At 39.5% G+C, this 21,152-nt stretch overlaps 1 protein-coding gene across 3 annotated transcripts in view; it reads left to right on the forward strand.

Annotated features, from left to right (window-relative positions):
• Positions 1-20,838, forward strand: part of Tent4b (terminal nucleotidyltransferase 4B) — a 57,502-nt gene extending 36,664 nt beyond the window's left edge. Inside the window, exons 3-13 of one of the 3 annotated variants that reach the window (XM_042693428.1) lie at positions 1,700-1,746; positions 3,241-3,361; positions 4,879-4,986; positions 8,143-8,271; positions 8,873-9,086; positions 10,548-10,674; positions 10,776-10,879; positions 10,982-11,169; positions 13,255-13,419; positions 14,439-14,484; positions 20,464-20,838. In XM_042693428.1, coding sequence (XP_042549362.1) covers positions 1,700-1,746; positions 3,241-3,361; positions 4,879-4,986; positions 8,143-8,271; positions 8,873-9,086; positions 10,548-10,674; positions 10,776-10,879; positions 10,982-11,169; positions 13,255-13,419; positions 14,439-14,484; positions 20,464-20,516 — 1,302 coding nt within the window. In that variant the 3' untranslated portion in view covers positions 20,517-20,838. Of the gene's footprint in view, positions 1-1,699; positions 1,747-3,240; positions 3,362-4,878; positions 4,987-8,142; positions 8,272-8,872; positions 9,087-10,547; positions 10,675-10,775; positions 10,880-10,981; positions 11,170-13,254; positions 13,420-14,438; positions 17,068-20,463 lie in introns of those variants that run through there. The other 2 variants (XM_042693427.1, XM_042693429.1) reach the window with 2 other exon arrangements.
• The last annotated feature ends 314 nt before the right edge of the window (positions 20,839-21,152 follow it).

The raw sequence follows: 21,152 nt of genomic DNA on the forward strand, positions 1-21,152 counted from the left end.
CCTGTTACTCCATGTTATTTATGAAAACCCTATTACTAGCCAGGTGCTGGTGGCTCACCTGTAATCCTAGCTACTCAGGAGGCTGGGATCTGAGAATTGCAGTTTGAAGCCTTTTTGGGCAGGAAAGTCTGTAAGACTCTTTTTTTTTTTTTTAGTATTTTTTTTTTTATTGTGAAAATACAGACGGGTTACAATTACATGGGCAAGATAATGAGTACATTTCTTATCAAGCATTGTAGCCTCCTCCTTTGTTTCCCCTTCCCATCCCATCCTCCCCCCACCCCCTGTAAGACTTAACTACAGTTAATCGCCCTAAAGCCAAAAGTGGAGCTATAGCATAAGGGGTAAAGTGCTAACATAGAACCAAAAAGCTCAGGGACAATACCCAGGCCAAATTAAAGCCCCAGGACCCACACCCACACCCTTTACTTTAATCCAGCCTGCCAATATAAATATTACCATTGTTTACAACTGAATGAAAATGTCACCTTGGATTTATTCTGTTGTTTGAAGTTCCTTGTTTTAGGCAAGTGCAGGTATACATCATTTCTGCCTCTTTCTCCTTATTAGATGTATATTTTTCTTTAAAGAAATGGAAAAAAAGGGTAACACTAAGATCATAATCATTACTATCAACACTATAATGGAATAAACTACATAGTATATATGCATGCATAAGCATATGTATACACTACATGCACATATACATATTTACTGACATTGTCATTTCATTTTATGTGGTTGGTTTCTTCTGCCTCTCTTGGTAAATCCATAGCCAGTGAACAGAATGTTGTCCAGGATTGCTTCCAGAACTCATTACTTTGTGCTTCATAACTTTTCTTTAGACTTTGCCCTGAGGTTGTATAGGAGAAGCCAGGGAGATTTTTATCCAGTTGGAAAAGAAGGGTTTGAGTATGATGCTGTAGGTGAGGGAGAGGCATTTTGTTGAAGAGCTACTCAATGCTGTGTTGTATTGCCTTTGCCATGTACTGGGCTCATTTTGCTCCACAGCAACTGTGGCAGTGTCTTGTGATGTCATGGCTTGGAAACACTGCTGGCATCTAATGGGTTGAGACAGAAGGCTGCTAAGCATACTACAGTGAACAGCAAAGAGCTGTGCTAAACAGTAGTAGTGCTGAGGATGAGAACTCCATGTAAATGAAACCTCATTCTGAGATTAATGGTTATCCATTCCTTTCTCTTTTTATAGAAGATTATGAAGCTGTGGTCAGGTTCCCAGTCCATTTCAGTGCTAGGCTGAGTCTTGTCCTTCACTGCAGTTACAAGCATATACGTATTTGTCCGATTTCCCCTGTTCTCCATGGCTTAAATTTGTCCCAGTTAGGCCACTGCATGATGCTTGGTAAAAGTGCTTAAGTTCTCTGAAGATGGCTACATTTGAAGTGATCTGGTTTAGTGAGAACTCTAGATCAGAAAACAAACTAAGATTTGTGATTGTGCTTCCAGAAGAAGGGAACATTAGACATTATTTTAATCTATATGTTTCATATTTGAAATTTTGATAACTGTATTCAGAATGTCTACTTGGGGGATACAGAATATCTGCATTATGAGAAAGCATGGTGTCAGAAAAAATGCTAATGTATTACCAAAAATTGCCAGTAGAGGGTAGCAAAAGCCTGCGCTTTTTTCCATAGCATGTTGCCTTATACTTTAATACCTTCTTTTTCTATTTCAGGTCCAGATATTTGGAAGCTTTAAAACTGGCCTGTATTTACCTACTAGGTTAGTACATTTATAGACTTTCTAGAGATTGTACATTTTCTATAGTGTAGTAATTTCAGCTGTTGAATGTATGTGTAAGATTAGAAACAGAGCTGGGTACTGGTAGCTCATGCCTGTAATTCTAGCTATTCAGGAGTCTGAGATCTGAGGATTGTGATTCAAAGTTAGCCTAGGCAGGAAATCCTGAGACTCTTATCTCCAATTAACCACCAAAAAGAAATTGGAGCTATGGCTTAAATGGTAGAACACTCTCCTTGAACACAAAAGCTCAGAGACAACACCTTGATCCTGAATTCAAGCCTCAGGACCAGCACACACACACACATACACACACACACACACACACACACGCACACGCACGCACGCACGCACGCACACAATTAGAAAACAGAATAGTGAGATTTTAAAAACAGGTTCATGTACTTATATCACACTTAATTGCTTAGAGTAGAATATTGCATGTGATGGTCTTTATCAAGACTGAGATGACACAGATGAAAAGGAGCGCATAGCAATGGAACTAGAAATTGACTATATTGCAGAGGTCTGCTCAGTCCTGTGACTAAGCCAGACACTTAGGTGCTGATAGGCTGTCCTTATGGACTGTGGGTTATTACAAATTGCTGTCTCTACTCCAGGATGGGAGGGTTCCTTTTTATTCAGAATGCAAGCAGTTAGCTGCTGTCACAGCATCCTGACTCAGAAGTTCAGACCATATCAATCACTTTCTGGGAAGTCTTGGCCTTTCTAGGCCCCTAGTCCCGTTTCCTACTGAAGGCTTGCTTGGTATACAGCCTGGGTGGCAATGTTTCCATTTGATTTCATCTGTTTTCCCCCAACTCACAGTATGCTGGAGTGGACAGAATTTAGCAAAGGCCATTCTTCCAGTGCTGGCCTTGGCCTATAGCAGCCATAACATACTCAAGTACATTAGTATTTTTCCTTATTTAAGTTCTGGGTTTCAGGAGGACCCAAATCACTCCAAAATAATTTTTTAAAATAAATTTAAAATATGAATAGGTCATACAATCATCATGGTTCAGATTGGAAATACATGAAAGTAAAGAGAAGGAAAAATCTTAATCTTACGGAGTCCCCTGGTCTTCGGTGGAACATCCGCTCATAGCATTTTTCTCACATACCCTTTTGGGTATGTACACCTGGAAAGAAGAGTGTGCTTGCACTTACTGCTGGGCATAATTAACCTCACTCAGATAATAGAACCGTAAGTTTACCACCAGAAAAAAAGCCTTTATTTAAAGGAAATACTCAGTATTATTTTTGAGGTTTATTTCTGCCAGAATCACCTGATTTCCTAAGTCCTTGTGAAATCCCTGAGGAGAAGAGGTTGCTAAAATCAACACCTATCACCATCAGTATGTTGGACTTAATGGGCAGGGAGGGAAATAGGCTCTCATGGATTAATTTGAATGTCAACTGAAACAGGAATCATTTCTTGCTTTTTCAAAACTTTCATGTGTTCTTTGTGCTCAGTGATATCGATCTTGTGGTGTTTGGGAAATGGGAGAACCTGCCCCTGTGGACCCTGGAAGAAGCCCTTCGGAAACACAAAGTTGCAGATGAAGACTCAGTGAAGGTTCTAGACAAGGCAACTGTAAGTTCTTGTTATTGCATCTTCAGTCTCCAGTTATCACACAGGAAGTTTGAACTTGAATTTTGGGGAATATTTAGGGCTGTTTTTTTTTTTTTTTGCCAGTCCTGAGGTTTGAACTCAAGGGTTTAGGCTTTTTTGCTCAAGGCTAGCATTCTACTACTTGAACCATAGCTTTACTTCTGGAGTTTGGCTGATTAGATATAAGCATCTCACAGACTTTCCTGCCTTAGGCTGGTTTTGAACTGTGATCCTTAGACCTTAGCTTCCTGAGTAGCTAGGATTACAGGCATGAGCTACCTGCACTTGGCTTATAACTGATTCTTCCACTCTGTGAATGCCACAGTGATTGTGCATATAACATGTTATTTGCAAAAAGAATGAACTTGCACTTGCTTGCTTTTCTTTAAGCAGTAATACTCAACTTTTTTTTACACATAATACACCAGTAGAGATTTTAAGTATTAAATAGTATAAGTACAGATTTCTGTTAAGTAGTTGATAGTCCCACAGATTTTGCCATTCTATTCTGTCTTGTTCTGCATTCTTGAAAAAAAAATGTATAATTGAGAGCGTAAATCAAATTATAATTTAGCTATAGCTAGAATGGCCTTTTAACTTGCACGAAAGCTCATTATAGAATAATAGTAATTTTTGCACATTACGTATTTTTAGGGCAAACATTTGTATTTTTTTCTTATGAAAAGTTGTTAGTTGTTGATGACATTGCTCAAGTTGTAGATTACCTATTTATCCAAGCACAAGGCTTTGAGTTCAAACCCAGCACTGTTAAAAAATATATGTGTGTGTATGTGTGTATTTGTGAACACACATACACACATGCACGTGCATACACCCACAAGTGTGGCTCAGGTTGAACATTTGTCTAGCATATGCAAAGCCCTGGATTTGATCACAAGTTCTAAAAAAAGAAACAAAAACCCTGTTAATTTGGAGATCCAATTCTTCAAACAGTTGGCTAGCATATGGTACAGGTAGAATATTTTAAGAAATCTTAATACAGCATATAAATTATCGGTTTTCATTTGAGAATGTCTTAGATTTTATCTTATTTTATAAGATGATTTTTGAGCCACGTACAACAATGGCCAATAATGCAAGTGGGTTATTTTTTATATGACTTAAGGATCCTAGCAGTTTTTAGTAGAAACAGTTTGGCAATATGAAACTTTTGGCGCCTAACATTGATAACTCTAGACTTTTGCTTAGTTGGAAGCTGTTCTCCAAAGCATTATATAATTTAAAAATTAGTCAAAATTCTGAATTAATGCAACTGTATTAACATAACATAACTAATATAATAGATGTGCTAATTTGTTTGAGGTAATAGTTGCTTTGGTATGCTGTCCATCTTAAGGGTATACAGCAAAAAATAGCAAATGAATGTGGCACATGGTAGCCAGATCATTAGTGTTGTAATGCCTGGTCACCTTTTGTCACCTGATTTTGTCATTTAACTTAGGGGAAATATTTTAACCCTCTCTTCCTTCTCTTTCTAGGTGCCTATTATTAAATTAACAGATTCTTTTACTGAAGTCAAAGTTGATATCAGCTTTAATGTCCAGAATGGCGTGAGGGCAGCAGACCTCATCAAAGATTTTACCAAGGTCAGAGCCTCTGTGGGAGCCTAGGGTGAAAGTGTAGGGAATGGAGTTCTGTCCTGAGTCCATTAGTTTTCCAGCACTTTTTCCTTCTATGCCTGTTCTGCCTCCCTTGAACCTGCCTGTCATGGTCAGCATTGTGGTGTATGTGGCCTGGGGTGAGAGCGAAGATAGGGACGCTTTGGAAGATATTCTGTGCTCTAGGGACATGCAGGCTGAGCTGGTGCTGCTTGGTTGATGCCTGTGGGGTTTTTTTTTGTTTTTTTTTTGTTTTTACAAACTCAGATTAAGAGCATCCCTTGGAAAACACCTCAAATCCCTGGGTCCCTTGTAAAGTGCCTGCAGATTTTCTTGTTTTTCTCTTGTAGTATTGTGGTTTATTTGTTCCGGTTTTCTTCCAAGACAGGGAAGAATTTGCCAACCTCATTTTCAAAACATTTTTAAACAGCTGCCAACTTTCCTTAAGCTAAACTGCTCATTGCTTTGGCTTATGTAATTTCTTTTCTTTTTTTTTTTTTTTTTTTGGTGAGAAAAGTTGGTGAAGCTTTATTGACTAGTAAGCAAGCAAACAAGCAGACACACAGACAAAAAGCTGACAGACAGAAGGGCAAGGGCACACTCTTAACAGAGTGCTGCTGATGTTCTCTTGGAGGAAGATAAGAGACATCTGTAATATCTTTTCTATCCATTCATAATTTTTTTCTTCAGGAGGGGCACAGTTTCTATTTATCTTTCTTTGGTTTTGTTTTCATTTGCTTTGTTGAAGTGAAACAGGCTGACTGGAATTTGAGATTCTCCTGCCTCTTATGTTCTGAGTACTAGGACTTTAAGAGCCTGCCAACATCCCCAGCTCCATTATTTTGTATGTATGTGTATTTTTTATTGTTATTATAAAAGTGATGTGCAGAGGAGTTACAGTTACAGAAGTCAGGTAATAAGTACATTTCTTTTTGGGCAATCACTTCTTCCATCTCTCTCCTAGTTTTTCCCTATTAAGCTGTATAGTTCATTCTCAACATAGTATCTAGTGAGTACTACTGCTGCATTTGTTCACCCGTTGTACTTATTACCTGACTTCTCAGCCCCCCTGAGTAGCTGGGATTACAGGTGAGAGCCACCAGCGACTGGTGGTTTTTGGCAATTTTTTTTGGTCCAGGTTGGCCTGGAACTTTTATCCTCCTGATCTCAGCCTCCCACATAGCTGACAGACACATACTACCATACTCAGCTAGCTGTTGGTTGAAATGGTGTTTTTATGAACTTTTTGCCCAGGTTAGATTCAAACTGCAATTCTAATCTCAAATTACTCCTAATCCCAGCTCTCAAGTAGCTAGGATTACAGGCCTGAGTGGCTTATTTCTTTTTTCCTAAATAGGAACTTTAAGTTAGGTACCAGTGGCTCGTGCTAGGATTACAATAGAGGCCAAGACCTTGAGGATTATTGTAGTTCAAAGTCAATCCAAGCAGAAAAATCCTTAAGACCCCATCTCTAATTAGCCAGCAAAAAGGTAGAAGCCTGGCTTAAGTGGTAGAGCACCAGCTTTGAGCAAGAATACAGAGCCAGAGCATGAGACCTTGAGTCCAAACCCCAGTACTTCCAAAAGAGGAAGGAAGGAAAGAAAGAAACTTCAGATTGGTTAGATGTAGTGTTTTAAGCTTAAAGTCCTAACTATTCGAGAGATGAAGATTGGGAGGGGATGGTAGTTTAAGGCCAGCCTGAGCAAAAAGTTAGCAAGACCATTTCAGCAAACAAACCCTAACATGTTGGTTTTTATCTGTAATCCTAGCTACATGGGTTATGTAGGTAGGAGGATCTTTAAAAAGAGACTGTATCTAGAGCTGGGAAGGTGGCTCAGTGGTAGAGCGCTTGCCTTACATGCATGAGGCCCTGGGTTCGATTCCTCATCACCACATAAGCAAAAAGAAAAAAAGCCAGACGTGGCGCTGTGGTTCAAGTGGTAGAGCGCTAGCCTTGAGCTGAAGAGCTGAGGGACAGCGCCCAGGCCCAGAGTTCAGGCCCCATGACCGGATCCCCCCACCCCCCCCCCCAAAAAAGAGACTGTATCTAGTCTGATTGATTTCAACCATAATTAATTTAAAAATGCTTAGTTCTTTTTTGTTTTCATTCATGCTTGCTTGCATTGATATAATTTGCAAAAAGTCCAAGCGATTTCTTTTTGAAGCTGTATGTGGTCACTGTAGGAAGTGTAGAAAACACTCAGATAAGATATCTCCAGTGATCCTACTGGCTCCACAGAATGGCTTTGAGACTCCTTCCTGGGTTGGGCCTGTGTTGTTTCCTCTGTGTCCCTAGTCTGAAGATTATACTTCCAGGGCGCTTGGTGGAACTCTGAACATTCTGAAAGACAGTGGACAAGACTCTTCTCCTCCCAATATCTATCTGTAGGACCAGGTATACAGGGAAGTGCCAACCAAGAAAACCCTCAACATCCCACTGGTTGAATATCTTTTTGTTTAAGACACACAAATACATACATACATTTAGATATATCTGAATACATAGTGTCACTGTCGTACATAACAAGTGAATTTCAGGAAGGAAGAGAATAAATCTTAAAAAAAAGAAAACAAAAAACAATGCTGGTTGAGTATGTTAAATGTTGAAAGACTGTCATCTTGGACTGTTTGTGTTTCCAGTTTACAAATGACTACCTTGTCCGTGGTTGTGAGCATCATTGCACATGTACTGAACACATGTTTCTTATTTATGTTACCATAGGTCAGGTTTCAAATACGAGGAGAAATCCCTTAATTACTTGCAGCTTACATTTTTTAAAGAATTGTTGACCCTTAAGAAAATTAGGCACTGGTGGCTTATGCCTGTAATAGATCTAAGGATCACAGTTCTAAGCCAGACGGGGCAGGAAAGTCCATGAGACTCTAATCTCTAACCACCCAAAAGCCACAAGTGGTGCTGTGGCCCAAGTGGTAGAACGCTAGCCTTGAGCAAAACAAAAGGTGCAGGATCAGCATCATGCCCTGGGTTCAAGCCCCAAGAATGGCACCAAAAATAAAATAGTTAAGTATATTGTATATTTCTACCAAATTTGAATGTAAGGGCCAGCTTTTGTCCCTTGCAAATATTTGTACCTGTTGCTGATAGAGGGGTTTGTTAAAAATACAATTTTGTTTCTCTTTCAGAAATACCCTGTATTGCCATACTTGGTTTTAGTATTGAAACAGTTTTTACTACAGAGGGACCTTAATGAAGTATTTACAGGTGGAATTGGTTCTTACAGTCTCTTTTTAATGGCGGTCAGTTTCCTTCAGGTGAGTTGCCTGGGTCACTCTGCTAGTGCTCACTGAAGAAAGATGGATTGGGAAAAATTTAAATCAAGTTTTTTTGGAATACTTCTCTTGATTATGTATGGCACTTTAAACTGTGTACCTTTTTGTGATTTAACAAGTATTTAAAAATTCCTAGGAGAGAATATTCATAATTTTTAGTTCCATATGTTCTAGTGTGTTTGGGACTTCACTATAGATACTAACATGCAGAAATATGGCCTGGTTCCCATAAGCATTCGTGGCAATGTAAACGCCCCAAATAAGAATGCCTCCTATGCAACTAATTGTGTGACTTTAGCTGGAATTGAGGCTTGGTCTTCTGTGTCTGTGTGATACTGGTTGCCAATAGCCACACTCTGATGTGAATCAGATGTCTTCCCTGAAGTGATGGCCAAGACTATTCTGTCAGTGCCCTGGGGCAGCCTTACAGCCTGTCCTTCGCCACTGTACCTGTGACATTGTTGTACAGTGCTGTCTGTAACAGTCTCTTTACTGCTTTGCCAAGCCCAAGTTCTAATACTGCTGGTAGAAATGAAGTTGCTGTTTAAACCCTCTTCTGATAATTTCTCTTTTCTTGTTTTAGTTACATCCCAGGGAAGACGCTTGCATCCCCAATACAAACTATGGTGTTCTCTTAATAGAATTTTTTGAATTATATGGACGGCACTTCAATTATCTAAAGACTGGCATCCGGATAAAGGATGGTGGTTCATATGTGGCCAAAGATGAAGTACAGAAAAATATGCTAGATGGCTATCGACCGTCAATGCTGTATATTGAAGATCCTTTACAACCAGGTATTGAAATTAGGTAAATTTGTGGGCATCCAAAGAGAGGGCATTGTAGTCACCGTGTACTTCAGACTTAGTGTGTGTGTGTGTGCTGGTACTGGGGCTTGAACTCAGGGCCTGTACACTGTCCTTTAGCTTTTTCACACAAGGCTAGTGCTCTGCCGCTTGAGCCACAGATCTGCTTCTGGTTTTTTGGTGGTTAATTGGAGAGTCTTACAGACTTTCCTTCCAGGCTTCAAACTGTGATTCTTAGATCTTAGTCTTCTTGAGTAGCTAGGATTACAGGCATGAGTCACCAGTGCCCAATTTATTTCAAACTTTTTTAGGTGAAAAATGCAGGATAATTTCTGACTATGCTTATTTCCCAGAAAACATCCTCGAGACTTCTAGATGAGTCGAGAGTAGAAGCCATTTGACTCGTATGAGCCACCCAAGATAGCTTTCCGTTATTTGGGTAGGATCACGTGCAGGCCCTGACGACTACTTTTCCTTTGTCTTGGGGGCTCATTGCTGTGCTTGCAGCCAGCTGTCAGTAGGAATGTTAGGTACTCTGACATCCTTAGGGGCAGTGAGCATGTAAGTAGATCCCTGAGTTCAGGCAAGCCCTTTGACCACTTCTTCTCTGATTTAATGTAGTGTCCCTGTGCTTTTTCAAGCTTTGTGGTGGCTTAAAAGTGAACAGAAAACAAATTCCTTTCATGCAGTTGTATTTATTTGCTTCTGTGTTCATTTTTCTGGACAATATTTTTTTCCTGATTAAACTATAAAATCTTTAGATTCTTTATTGTTGGCTTTAGTGCAAGTGCTGTTACTTATTTTCTATAACTTTGAAAATGAGTAAGGAAGGAAAGACACACAACTGCCTACGAGCCCTTTCCTAGCTCACTCAGCTGCCTCGTAAAGGTTAATAGATCTGTCTTTATTTATTGAAGAAATAATTTTTGGGAGCTCACGCTATACAACAGTACTGTGCAAGGACATGAAAGCTTTCTAGGAGCTCATAATTTAGTTTGGAAAATAAGTATGTAGTTAAGTAAAACCAAAACCAAACGAAAACTCCACAAACAAAAGAGCAATTTGTAATTTAGCTTAGTTTTATTCTAGAGAGGCAATAGGAAGCTATTTCTTTGGTTTGCATGACTGTGTGTGTGTATATGTGTGTGTGTGTGTGTGTGTGTGTGTGTGTGTGTGTGTGTGTGTGTGTGTGTGTGTGTGTGTGTGTGTGTGTGTGTGTGTGTATATATATATATATATATATATATATGCTAGGAGAACCCTTGTTGAGCAGCAAACATTTAGGCATTGGGAATGTTGCTACTGTATGTTCAGATACCAGGGAGCTAAGGGAGTGACTGCCAGCTCAGCTCCTGGTATACCTTCTTGCTCTCCTGGAAGAGAGATAATCTGCATTTCTTCACATTAGACAGCAGTCAAGCTTACTACTTTGCATGTACATTTCTCTTAAAGGTAATGATGTTGGAAGGAGCTCATATGGGGCCATGCAAGTGAAGCAGGCCTTTGATTATGCCTACGTTGTTTTGAGTCATGCTGTATCACCAATTGCAAAGTACTATCCCAACAATGAAACCGAGAGGTAAAAAAAAAATCTACCTAAAGTCAGCCCATTGTATCAGAATTGCTTGTAGCTTTTTATTATCGTGTTAATGTACCCTTTTATTTTTTAAACCCACACAGCATATTAGGTAGAATAATTAGAGTGACGGATGAAGTTGCCACATACAGAGATTGGATATCCAAGCAATGGGGCTTACAGAATAGACCCGAGCCTTCATGCAATGGTAAGACTTCTTCCTTGATTGATTGACAGGTCTTAGAGGCTTTTCTGTGTTGTGTGTATTTAATGGGAAGAAACGTTTTCCAATCTTTTGCCATTCTTTCAGGAAATGGTGTTACCTTGATAGTAGATACTCAGCAGTTAGATAAATGTAATAATAATCTGTCTGAAGAAAATGAAGCCCTTGGAAAATGTAGAAGTAAAACTTCGGAGTCTCTTAGTAAACACTCTTCAAACTCTTCATCAGGTCCAGTGTCATCCTCTTCTGCCACGCAGTCCAGCTCTAGCGATGTCGTAAGTATGACACACAGCTCTGCTTACCTGTTCCCTTGCTGGGGTGGGCTGTCCAGATGGTAGAGGCTGCTGCTTTTCATTTGATACTGGAAAACTTAAATAGCCTTCACACTTGAACTTCATTATATAATATTTCCTTAAGAAAAATTTCAAGTCAGGAGCTATAATTACAGGTGCATGCCTGTAATTCTTGCTGCTCAGGAGGCTGAAATCTGAGGATTGTAGTTTGAAGCCAGTTTGGACAGGAAAATCTATGAGACTCGTAGGTCCAGTTAATCACCAAAAAGCCAAAAGTAGAGTTGTGGCTCAAGTGGGTACAACACGATAAAATTTTTAAAGTTCAGGGAGAGTGCTCAGTCCCTGAGTTCAAGCCCCAGGAACCTCCCCCTCTCCCCCCCCCAAAAAAAAAACCAAAATAATTTCAAATTTGCAGTTTTAATGACATCTGTATACTCACCTTCCACATTTTCCTTGCGTATCTTGTACTTGTCCATCCATCCCTCTGTCATCAGATTGTCTTATTCTTTGATCCTTTCAAAGGAGAATGAAAATACTGGGACACTTCTCTCAAACTTCTGAAGTGTACGTCATAAGTTACCCTTCAGTATTTGCTTATACTTTTTTTTCTTTTGATATAAAGAGAATGCTAATCTTGTATTCAGTGAATTTATCAGATGCCTTCAGATCTGTAGCCCAGAATTCTACTAAGAGTGTTCCCATCACCCCAAGGAGCTCTAAAAGACTTCTGGTCCTCAGACCCCAGACCATCAGTGGTTTTTAATATATTCACAATGTTCTATAGCCATCACCACTCTCTTAATTCCACATTTCCATCATCCCAGAAAGAATTCGTGTCCTTCCCCATTCTTTCCTCTGACCTCTCATCTACTTTTAACCTATTCAGTTATCTCTTACATTAGTTTCCCCCCCCCCCAGCCCTTCCTCCTTCTCTCCCTCCTTCCCTCCTTCTCCCCTTTCCTCCTTTCCTTCTTTCTTTCTGTCAGTTGTGGGGCTTGAATTTGGCCTGGGTGCTGTCACTGAGCTTTTTCACTCAAGGCTAGAACCCTACCATTTGAAGCCACAGCTCTACTTCAGGTTTTCTAGTGATCGTATCGAGATAAGAGTCTCATGGACTTTCCTAGCCAGGCTAGCTTTGAACCTCGATCCTCAAATCTCAGCTTCCTGAGTAACTAGGATTACAGGTGTGAGCCATTGGTACCTGGCTTACATTAGTTCTCTTTATTGAAGTAAATTTTAAGGTTACTTAATTAAGACTTAAAATAAGGCCCATGTATTATTTGAAATTTGAATTTATTAAATGTGTAACATAAAAAGTAGGTGTATAAGGAACTTAATTATGGCCACATATCACTATGAGTGATAAGTATTCATAGTGAGTCTTCCAGTATGCCTCCTGGGTCCTTGAGTGGTATTCTGGAGTATGGATGATCTCTAAGCTAGATGATCTACACACAAAGTACAGAAGCAGAGACAGCCTCAAAAGGGAGCACTTAGGGGTGAGGCAGTGTGACTGACATGTTAGATGCTGTGCTCAAGTGAAGGGGTCCCCATATTCATGGCCTAAATAGCTCAAGAAGCAGCTGGAGCATGACCTCCTGTTCTAAGGAAGTCTGCATCCACATATTTGGTCAAAGGGATCTGTCACCCCAGATTCTTAAGAGAATGAACCACTGAAGCCTGTTGTCTTCTTTTTGATTGAAGACAGTGAGCCAAGACTGGGGCCTGAGTTTCTACTCTCTACCCTGTTCTTCTCATGATACTGTAATTTGTTTTCTACAAATAAAAATGCCAATCAACTGGAATTTATGTGAGCTCCTCAGCTGATTAACAAGTTAGATATGGGTGGAGATATTAGCAATGAACAGAAGCCCTCAGGTAAAATAAGTCACTTTAAATGTTTGGGAAAAAACTTACAGTAATTCATTCTGAATAGCCCTCACTCGGCCCCCTCAATTTATGAATATTTCAGTTTAGAGAGTACATAGGCAAAGTTGCTTTCCTTTCTGAATATTGAATATGCAAATTACTAATATGGCCCAGAATAACACATCTGATTTGTGTTAGGATTCTGATGCAACACCATGCAAAACCCCCAAACAGCTGCTCTGCCGTCCATCCACTGGCAGCCGAGTAGGGTCACAGGATGTGTCCTTGGATTCCTCTCAGACAGTTGGAAAAATGCAGAGTACCCAGACCACTAATACACCCAACAGTACCAACAAATCTCAGGTATGTGGAATTTGCAAATCTAATAGTTCATATTCAATACAAAAAGTTAAAATTTCTGACATGTTAACAATGATTATCTTGATTGTGAAGAAAACTCTAGGTTAAAGAACAAATCTGTTTTGTCCTAAGAGTTTCCAAAGCATGACAATGCTTCTAAAAAATACCAGGATGTCCTGAGGATCTTTATAAGACACCATTGCAACAAAAACTTTTGTGGGATTCTGGTGACCAGCCATAATGAGACGTCCCAAACAACCTGACTTATTACAGACTCAGCATAAGAAATTACATGGGCTGAAGATGTAGCTCAGGGGTAAAACATGTTTTTCTCATGCAGAAGGCCCTAGGCCAGAGGGATCATTTTAAATTTTTACTTAAAGTTATTATTAACCATGAACAAATCATCATAATGAGGGTAGGAAACCCTTAATACTGGGATGTGGATTAATGTCCTCTCACCTTACCAATTACCAATTACCTCTCACCTTAGCAAATACAGCTAGGATCCTAGGAAAAGGCTGCTTAGGGCAGTGCCAAGATGACTGGCTCATGAGTTACCTTTGATCAGATTTGACAGGCTGAATCTACTACACCTCTACGGTCCTAGCCATCTGTATCAAATGCAGAGTGGTGGCATTATAAGTGACAGGGCTGACAGAAAAGATTGGCGTCTAGAGGAAGCCATCGAGGGTGATAGCTGGAGCAGATCAGCCAGCTTGCATTGCTCCTGACCTGCACACCTCTGCCCGCACACCTCTTCATCAATGTTGCTTAGCATGGTGTAGGTCCCTTGAGAATTCTTCCATATTCTGTACAAGAAGACAAGATAGTGGTCTATTTTCATGTTGTTTTTCAGAAGTTAACCTTCAGTTAACCCTCTTTTTTTGTGCCTACTAAAACGGTCAGTGTGAGTGTGGTGACTCTCAGCTGCCTATTTCTAGTTTGGGAAGTTTCTTTCTGATACCAGATTTGCCATTCTGCAATACTGATGTCTTTCTGACTGCTTTCTTTTTCTGCAGCATGGATCAGCAAGGCTCTTTCGTTCCTCCAGCAAAGGCTTCCAAGGTACAGCTCAAACAAGCCATGGTTCCTTGATGACAAACAAACAGCATCAAGGCAAATCCAATAACCAGTATTACCATGGCAAAAAGAGGAAACACAAGAGGGACGCGCCCCTCTCAGAGCTTTGTAGATAGTCGGCGCTGTGCGACGGACTGATTCTGTGTTCAGTGATCTCGTGCTCAGGACAGTCGCGCAGGGACTCCTGGGGACAGCAGGAGCCTCACACTGTTCAGACGTTGAGTTAGCAACTGCGTTTTTTCCCAGCTCGCCACGGAACGGATCATGAAGACTGACAACTGCTAAAACAAAAACAAGCAAAAAGGGGGAAAAAAAGGCTGCTTATTTGATAAGTCATATGCTACAACAGGGTCATTTTAAGATTTAAAGCTTGAATGTAAAATAAATATATTTCTCATTGGCTTTATGCAGAGTTCTAGAGAATAGTATTCAGTGTGGGTAGGGTGATAGAAACAAGAAACAGTTTCAGAGGATGGGGTGGGAAGGCAAATGAGAGTATCTTATAGGAAGTCCAGATTCCAAAGGGGAAAGTGATCTGTGCATGTTTGTTTTTTTTTAATATTTTTGCATATATTTACCATTTTATTGTGTATATATAGAAGAGCATATAGGAAATTGATATTTGTAATAGTGGATTTGTTAATACTTTTTACATAACATTACTGTTTGAATTGTAAACAGATTTTTTTCTCAGGATTAGTTTGAAGAATAATCTGAATTGTCATCCCAACATCCACACAGGGAAGGGATTAGCTCTGCTACTCAATTTGTTCTCCTCAGCATTGAAGTGACTTCATAGAATCCTTGTGACCTGCTGCAAAATGTTTTCCTCTCTAGCAAAAAGGTTTATGGTGGCAAATGACATTTATTTTGTAAAAAGAAATGTACTATGTACTTTTGTGTAAACACTGAAAAGTCTCTATTCATCTCTGAGAATTAACTTGCAACTGTTTTCTATAGTGCTGTCTTCTTGGGCAATGGGCAATTACATGACTGTGTTTGTTTCCTTTGCAGTCACCCCTTCTCTCCTGTCCCCTCCCTCACTAGCTTCTTCCTACTAGGAGAGTAAAGGCCACCTGGTCTGTTCTGTGCTCTGTTCCCATCTCCTCAGTGAGACCTTGAGCTCACAGACTGCATGCGGCCGCTCTACCCTGTGTGCTACGTGTGCTTTGTCTCTCATCTCTTCTCACTTCACACTCACTACAGTAGGAGGGAATAACTGTATGCAGCTTTAATTAAATCACACTATAAAACTATTTTCTTATACTCCACTTTATGCTTTTGGTATTGTTGATCTTTAAAAATTAAATGGTCTTTGATAGTGGATCTATTTTGTATTGCCTTATTAAGACCAAATACTTCTTGTCATCCCATTCTTTATCCTCTACTTTCGTGGAATTGTTGTCTTTAATTAAAACTTTTTTAAACATTGGCTTGTTTTAATCATACTGTAAATTTTGGTTGTGGTCAGCTTTGAGTGCAAATGAAATGTGTAATTCTGTTATCATTTGTTGAGTTTGAAACTCAATTGGGAATATTGAATATAACGGAATGTAAGTGGCATTTCTGAAAATGCTTTCTTCTAAGGTGAAGGTCCTTGTCAATGTGTGACTGTTAAATGCGGCCATTTCTGAGATGAGATTCTTTTATATATGTGTGTGTATATACATGTACACACACATATCTATGTATGAAGGACTATTGGCTTTTAGGAGTTTCTTTTATACCTTTATGAAATACTGAAGACCAATTAGACCATTAATGGACACTTAGTGCAACCTTTTATAATGAGAATAATGCTAAAAGTAAGACCAAAACTGGTATCATCACTGAAATTAACAATTTCCAATATGTTCATATTTTAATTCACAATGAAAAAATATGTTCCACAACTGGAAACTCATAGTACTTGTGTAAACCGTGGGAGATTTTAAATGTGATATTATTTTGACAATGTTTTAGAGTCACATTTTATTCTGATCAGAATTTTTATTAAGATGTTGAAGCTTTTGTTTTTTTTGAAACTAGTTTGTCATAACATATTGTGCATAATCACAGTATTTATTTTGTAGGACTATTGTGAATGTGTAGACTTATGTTTACTGCTAAGGGAACAATTATTTATAAAATAATATTAAATCCAGTATTAGCTGCCTATTTCAGACACTTAATACTCACAGAGATCCATGTTACATTTACCACACTGAAGTTTGTTTTTAAAGAATCACCCTCATTGTTGAAAGTAAATGTACTCTTAGGGTGCGAATATTAGTGTTCCAATAAGCATGTGATTATATTGAGGCGGTGGTAGCGGGAAGGTAATCTTGATTCCATTGGGAATCTTAGGTTTTCGTAAATTTATTGGGAAAATAGTTTTTCCTGTACTGCTGAAGTTTCTTTTTGGTAAACAGTATCTTTCTAAAAGAAAAAGCATGAAGGAGGACTTGAGGTGTGTATACATTTCCTCAATGACCAGCATTGTACTCGTGAATACTGTGTATCTTGCAATGAACAGTGTGGACACTGTTCAGTTTTCAATCTGAAGTAAAATACTTTCAAGAACTTTTAGTTTGCCTGCTCATTTGTTTTGTGCATTTCATCTCTATATTTGTCTCCTGACTTTTTAAAGATTTGAGTTTCAATGCTTTCTACAGAGACTTAGTGATTATCTCGGAAGTGTGTCATTTAAATATTATAGTCCATCCATACCTATGATCATAACTAGAATGAGTATTACAGGTTCTGCCCCCCTGTCCTAACATATCTCTAGTAGTTATGGGGGCCTGGCCTAAGAACCATTTAAATCCTGCTTTAGGAAGGTGCTGGTGGCTGGGAGGGTATTTGCCCAAACCTGATGCAGAAGGAAGATACGTTGTTTTTTTTTTTTTTCCTCTCCAGTTTCCTCTCCAATTCCTTTCCATGAAGGTGCCTGGTCTTTCCTGTCTTTGTTGGTTTGGTGCTGCTGCCCATGGATTTCAGATCTCAATGATTTGTAGGATTTAATGTTTAAATGGCCCCCAGTTTTCAAAAGTTGGTCAAGTAACACGTTTTTCTGGGTTTGAGGGCATATCTTACCTTGTATTCTGAGCTTCAGTATTTATTGTTACTTTAGATAATGTCCTTACAGAGAGAAGTGGGGGCCAAAGGACGAGCATTTTAATGGTCTCTCATGGTCTTCTGATTACTCCCCTACCTAATACGTGAGTTGTGTTTGCATCACCCTATAAAGATTTACAGAAATGGAGGAGAGTCAGTACAAGACCAGGAAATAAGCAGGGCCTGTTGCAGGGACATACAGAGTTCCAGTGATGAGGAGGTGTACTGTAGTAATTGCCATTATTGAGTAATACTGATTTTTTTTTTGTAGCGCCAAGGATGGATTGATAAGTTTAGCTAATGTTTTTGTTGGTCATGACTACATCTCACTTTTAATATTTATCTGTGGCTTAAAACCGACCAATTCCTGTATTATGCTGTTGCTTTCCTTTCTTTTGTGCTGGTTCTGGGACTTAAACTCAGGGGCTTGCACTCTTCACTCAGCTTATTTACCACTTGTTTTCCACTCAACTAGCACTCTATCACTTGAGCCATTCCTCTAGTCGGCTGCTGCTGATTTGTTTTAGTGTTATAGTTACCGACACACTGTTTCTGGGGTATTGATTGCTTCATAGTTAATTTTTCAAAAGTTAAATGGCATTTTTGCTGTGATCAATACTGAAATGTTAAATGACTAGAAGAACTTACTCTTAGCTATCCATTCTTTCCAAGCATGTTCAACTATTGTAATTAGTGAAAAGCGACATCTACATGTCGTAAAGCATTTTGTAAAAGAAGTATTTTGTACATCGTTCTCTTAAACTTAAGCCAAAAAGTTAGACTTAATAGTTCCTCAGTAATTTTTGTCAGGGATGTAGTTGATCTTGTGAACTATTCAGAGAAAGATGGAGCTCCTTGGCAGCATTAGATTTCGCTCGCCTCTTCTAATCCTTAAGATTAGCTGGCTGCCATTTTCTCAGGACATTTATGGGTGGAATAAGTGCTAAAGAACACACTTTAGTGTGTTCCTTGTGTTTGACATAGCTCAGAAACAAGTCAAAGTCCACTGTGAAGGTAATTTACATGACTTAACAACTTTACAGCCTCTCAAAGCCCTTTTCCCTACCGCCTCATGAGTTATCTTGACCAAGCTGACAAGCGCCTTGTTTTTTTGTTTTTGTTTTTTGGTCAGTCATGGGGCTTGAACTCTGGGCCTGGGCATTGTCCCTGTGCTCTTCAGCTCAAGGCAAACATTCTACCACTTGAGCCACAGTGCCACTCTGGTTTTCTGGTGGCTAATTGGAGAGAAGAGTCTCATGGCCTTTTCTGCCCAGGCTAGCTTTGGACTCTGATCCTCAGATCTCAGCTTCTTGAATAGTTAGATTTATAGGCGTGAGCCACCAGTGCCCAGAGCCTTTTTTCCTTTCTTTATTTTCTTTTTTTTGGTCATAGATAATGAACTAAATATATGCATAAATTAGATGACAGAATTGTTAACCAGAAACTGTTGATCTATTTAGTACCCAGAATTAAATTTTTAAGTCAGTTTTGAGTTAATAAATTGCTTTACTGTATCTGGGCTTTGCTAGAATGCTTTTGGTTTGGTGGCACTGGGGTTTGAACTTGGCAGGTAGGAGTTCTTCCAGTTGAGTCACATCCCTGATCCTTGTTTAAAAAGTGTACTTGGCTCTGAGATTTTCTTAACGAGTTAACACTAACCAATGGTCTGCTGGCTGAAGTGGGAACAGGAAGGTAGAGGTGGCATGTCTGTCCAAGTTGGTCACTGTGTAAATTGAGGTGACTCCAGATTTACTGACAGGACATGGTTGCCATTTTAGTAAGACCAGATGCAGAGGAGGAAGTTAGGTATTCTACCTTTGTATCTCCGTTGTTTATTTGTTTTACTGGTATTTGAACATATTTTATTCTTTTATAAAGGTGATATACAGAGGGTAATGAGTACATTTCTTTTTGGACACTGTCACCCCTTACTTTGCTCGGTTTTTTCCTCGTCTCTGACACGTCATCTTTATTTTTACATAGTAATGCCCATCCTTGTTTCTGTACCCATGGCTTCCCTGTTGTGTGTCAGCTTGATGATGGGGGAGGGTTTTGCTAAGGACACAGTCTAAGGATACAGTACATTTAGCAGCTGGTAGCAAGGATGGAGCAAAGCAAGCTGGTTATTACTTGATGGGTGGGTTGGGTAGGAGGACAGCCCGCACTCAGGAAAGGGCAGTGCCTGCCTCTCGGGCTGGGGTACCGTATCCTTCAAGAGAATGTGATTATGGGTTATCAGCCACACCTTTGCCTTTCAATTTGGGTTTCTTGACATGCATAGCTCTTTGGGGGAAGATCATTTTCATTATTACCTTTATATGTAATTGCAGCTTATTAACATAATGCTTTGCCTTTAAACATAATCTTTGTAGTTTCAGTACACCCCTCCTTTTTCTATATTAGTTTGTTTTAATTTACAAAAGTCACTTAAACCCTCTGAATAACTGGGTTCCAGTGGCTCATGCCTATAATCCCAGCTACACAGGAGGCTGAGATTTGAGGGTTGATGTTCAAAGTCAGCCTAGGCAAGAAAGTTCATGAGTCTCTTATCTCCAGTTAACCAGCAAAACTGGAAATGGAGGTATAGCTCAAGTACTAGCACCAACCTTGAGCTAAAAAACCTAAGTTGAAACACCAGTATGGGCACTAAAAATAAAAGAGTCCTGTAGTTTTGTAAGTCACTGCTGAAACATTTGGTTTTAGAGGTGAGAGGTGGCAGGCAGCGAGTGTAGTTTCTGGACCTGAAGAGAGAGAAAGGACATTGGGATGGACGGTTCTTAGCACATACATAGACGTGTTTAGAAAGTGGAGAGGTCTGGATCCATGTTTGTCTTAATAACCTCTTTCTTTATTCCCTTCTCTGATCAGCATTGCCTTCTGTGTTCAGAAACTCGGACTCCTGTGAGGTGCTGGAGGTTTGAACGTCTTGAATGCCTTCCCATCTTGTCTAGTTACTGCTGCAGAGGCACTAAGGAATGTACCAGAAAAAAGGATTTGGTACAAATGATAAATGAAATCTCTACATTTCCTGAGATCATATAACTGGGTACCAGTTATGAAAACCATGAATGAATGAATGAATGTATATCTGGAAACTTTTTTAAAGCTATCTTCACAGATGTCACTTGTTTGCCTTGAAAATTTTATAAATTGCATTTCTATGCACATCTGCCCCCAGTGCTTCTCACTGGTCCATTAATCCTAATCTGTTCAATAAAGACTTTGTGCTTTCATTTATCTTCACAACCTCTGTTGTGAGCCTCTGTATAAAACCTGGATTGCTGCCTTTTGTTTTCCTGCCAGTACTGGGACTTGAACTCAGGAATTGGGCTCTGTCCCTTAGCTTAAAAAAATGTTTTAGGCCAGACACTGGTGGCTCACTCCTGTAATCCTAGCTACTCAGGAGGCTGAGATCTGAGGATCATAGTTCAAAGCCAGCCTGGCAGGAAAGTCCATGAGACTCTTGTCTCCAAGTAACCACCAGAAGGCCAGAAGTGGTGCTGTGGCTCAAGTGATAGAGCACTTGCCTTAAGCTAAAGAGCTGAGGAACAGCACCC

This window comes from Dipodomys spectabilis, unplaced genomic scaffold, assembly GCF_019054845.1.
Source record: "Dipodomys spectabilis isolate Male_0828 unplaced genomic scaffold, ASM1905484v1 ptg000165l, whole genome shotgun sequence".
NCBI classification, from domain to species: domain Eukaryota; kingdom Metazoa; phylum Chordata; class Mammalia; order Rodentia; family Heteromyidae; genus Dipodomys; species Dipodomys spectabilis.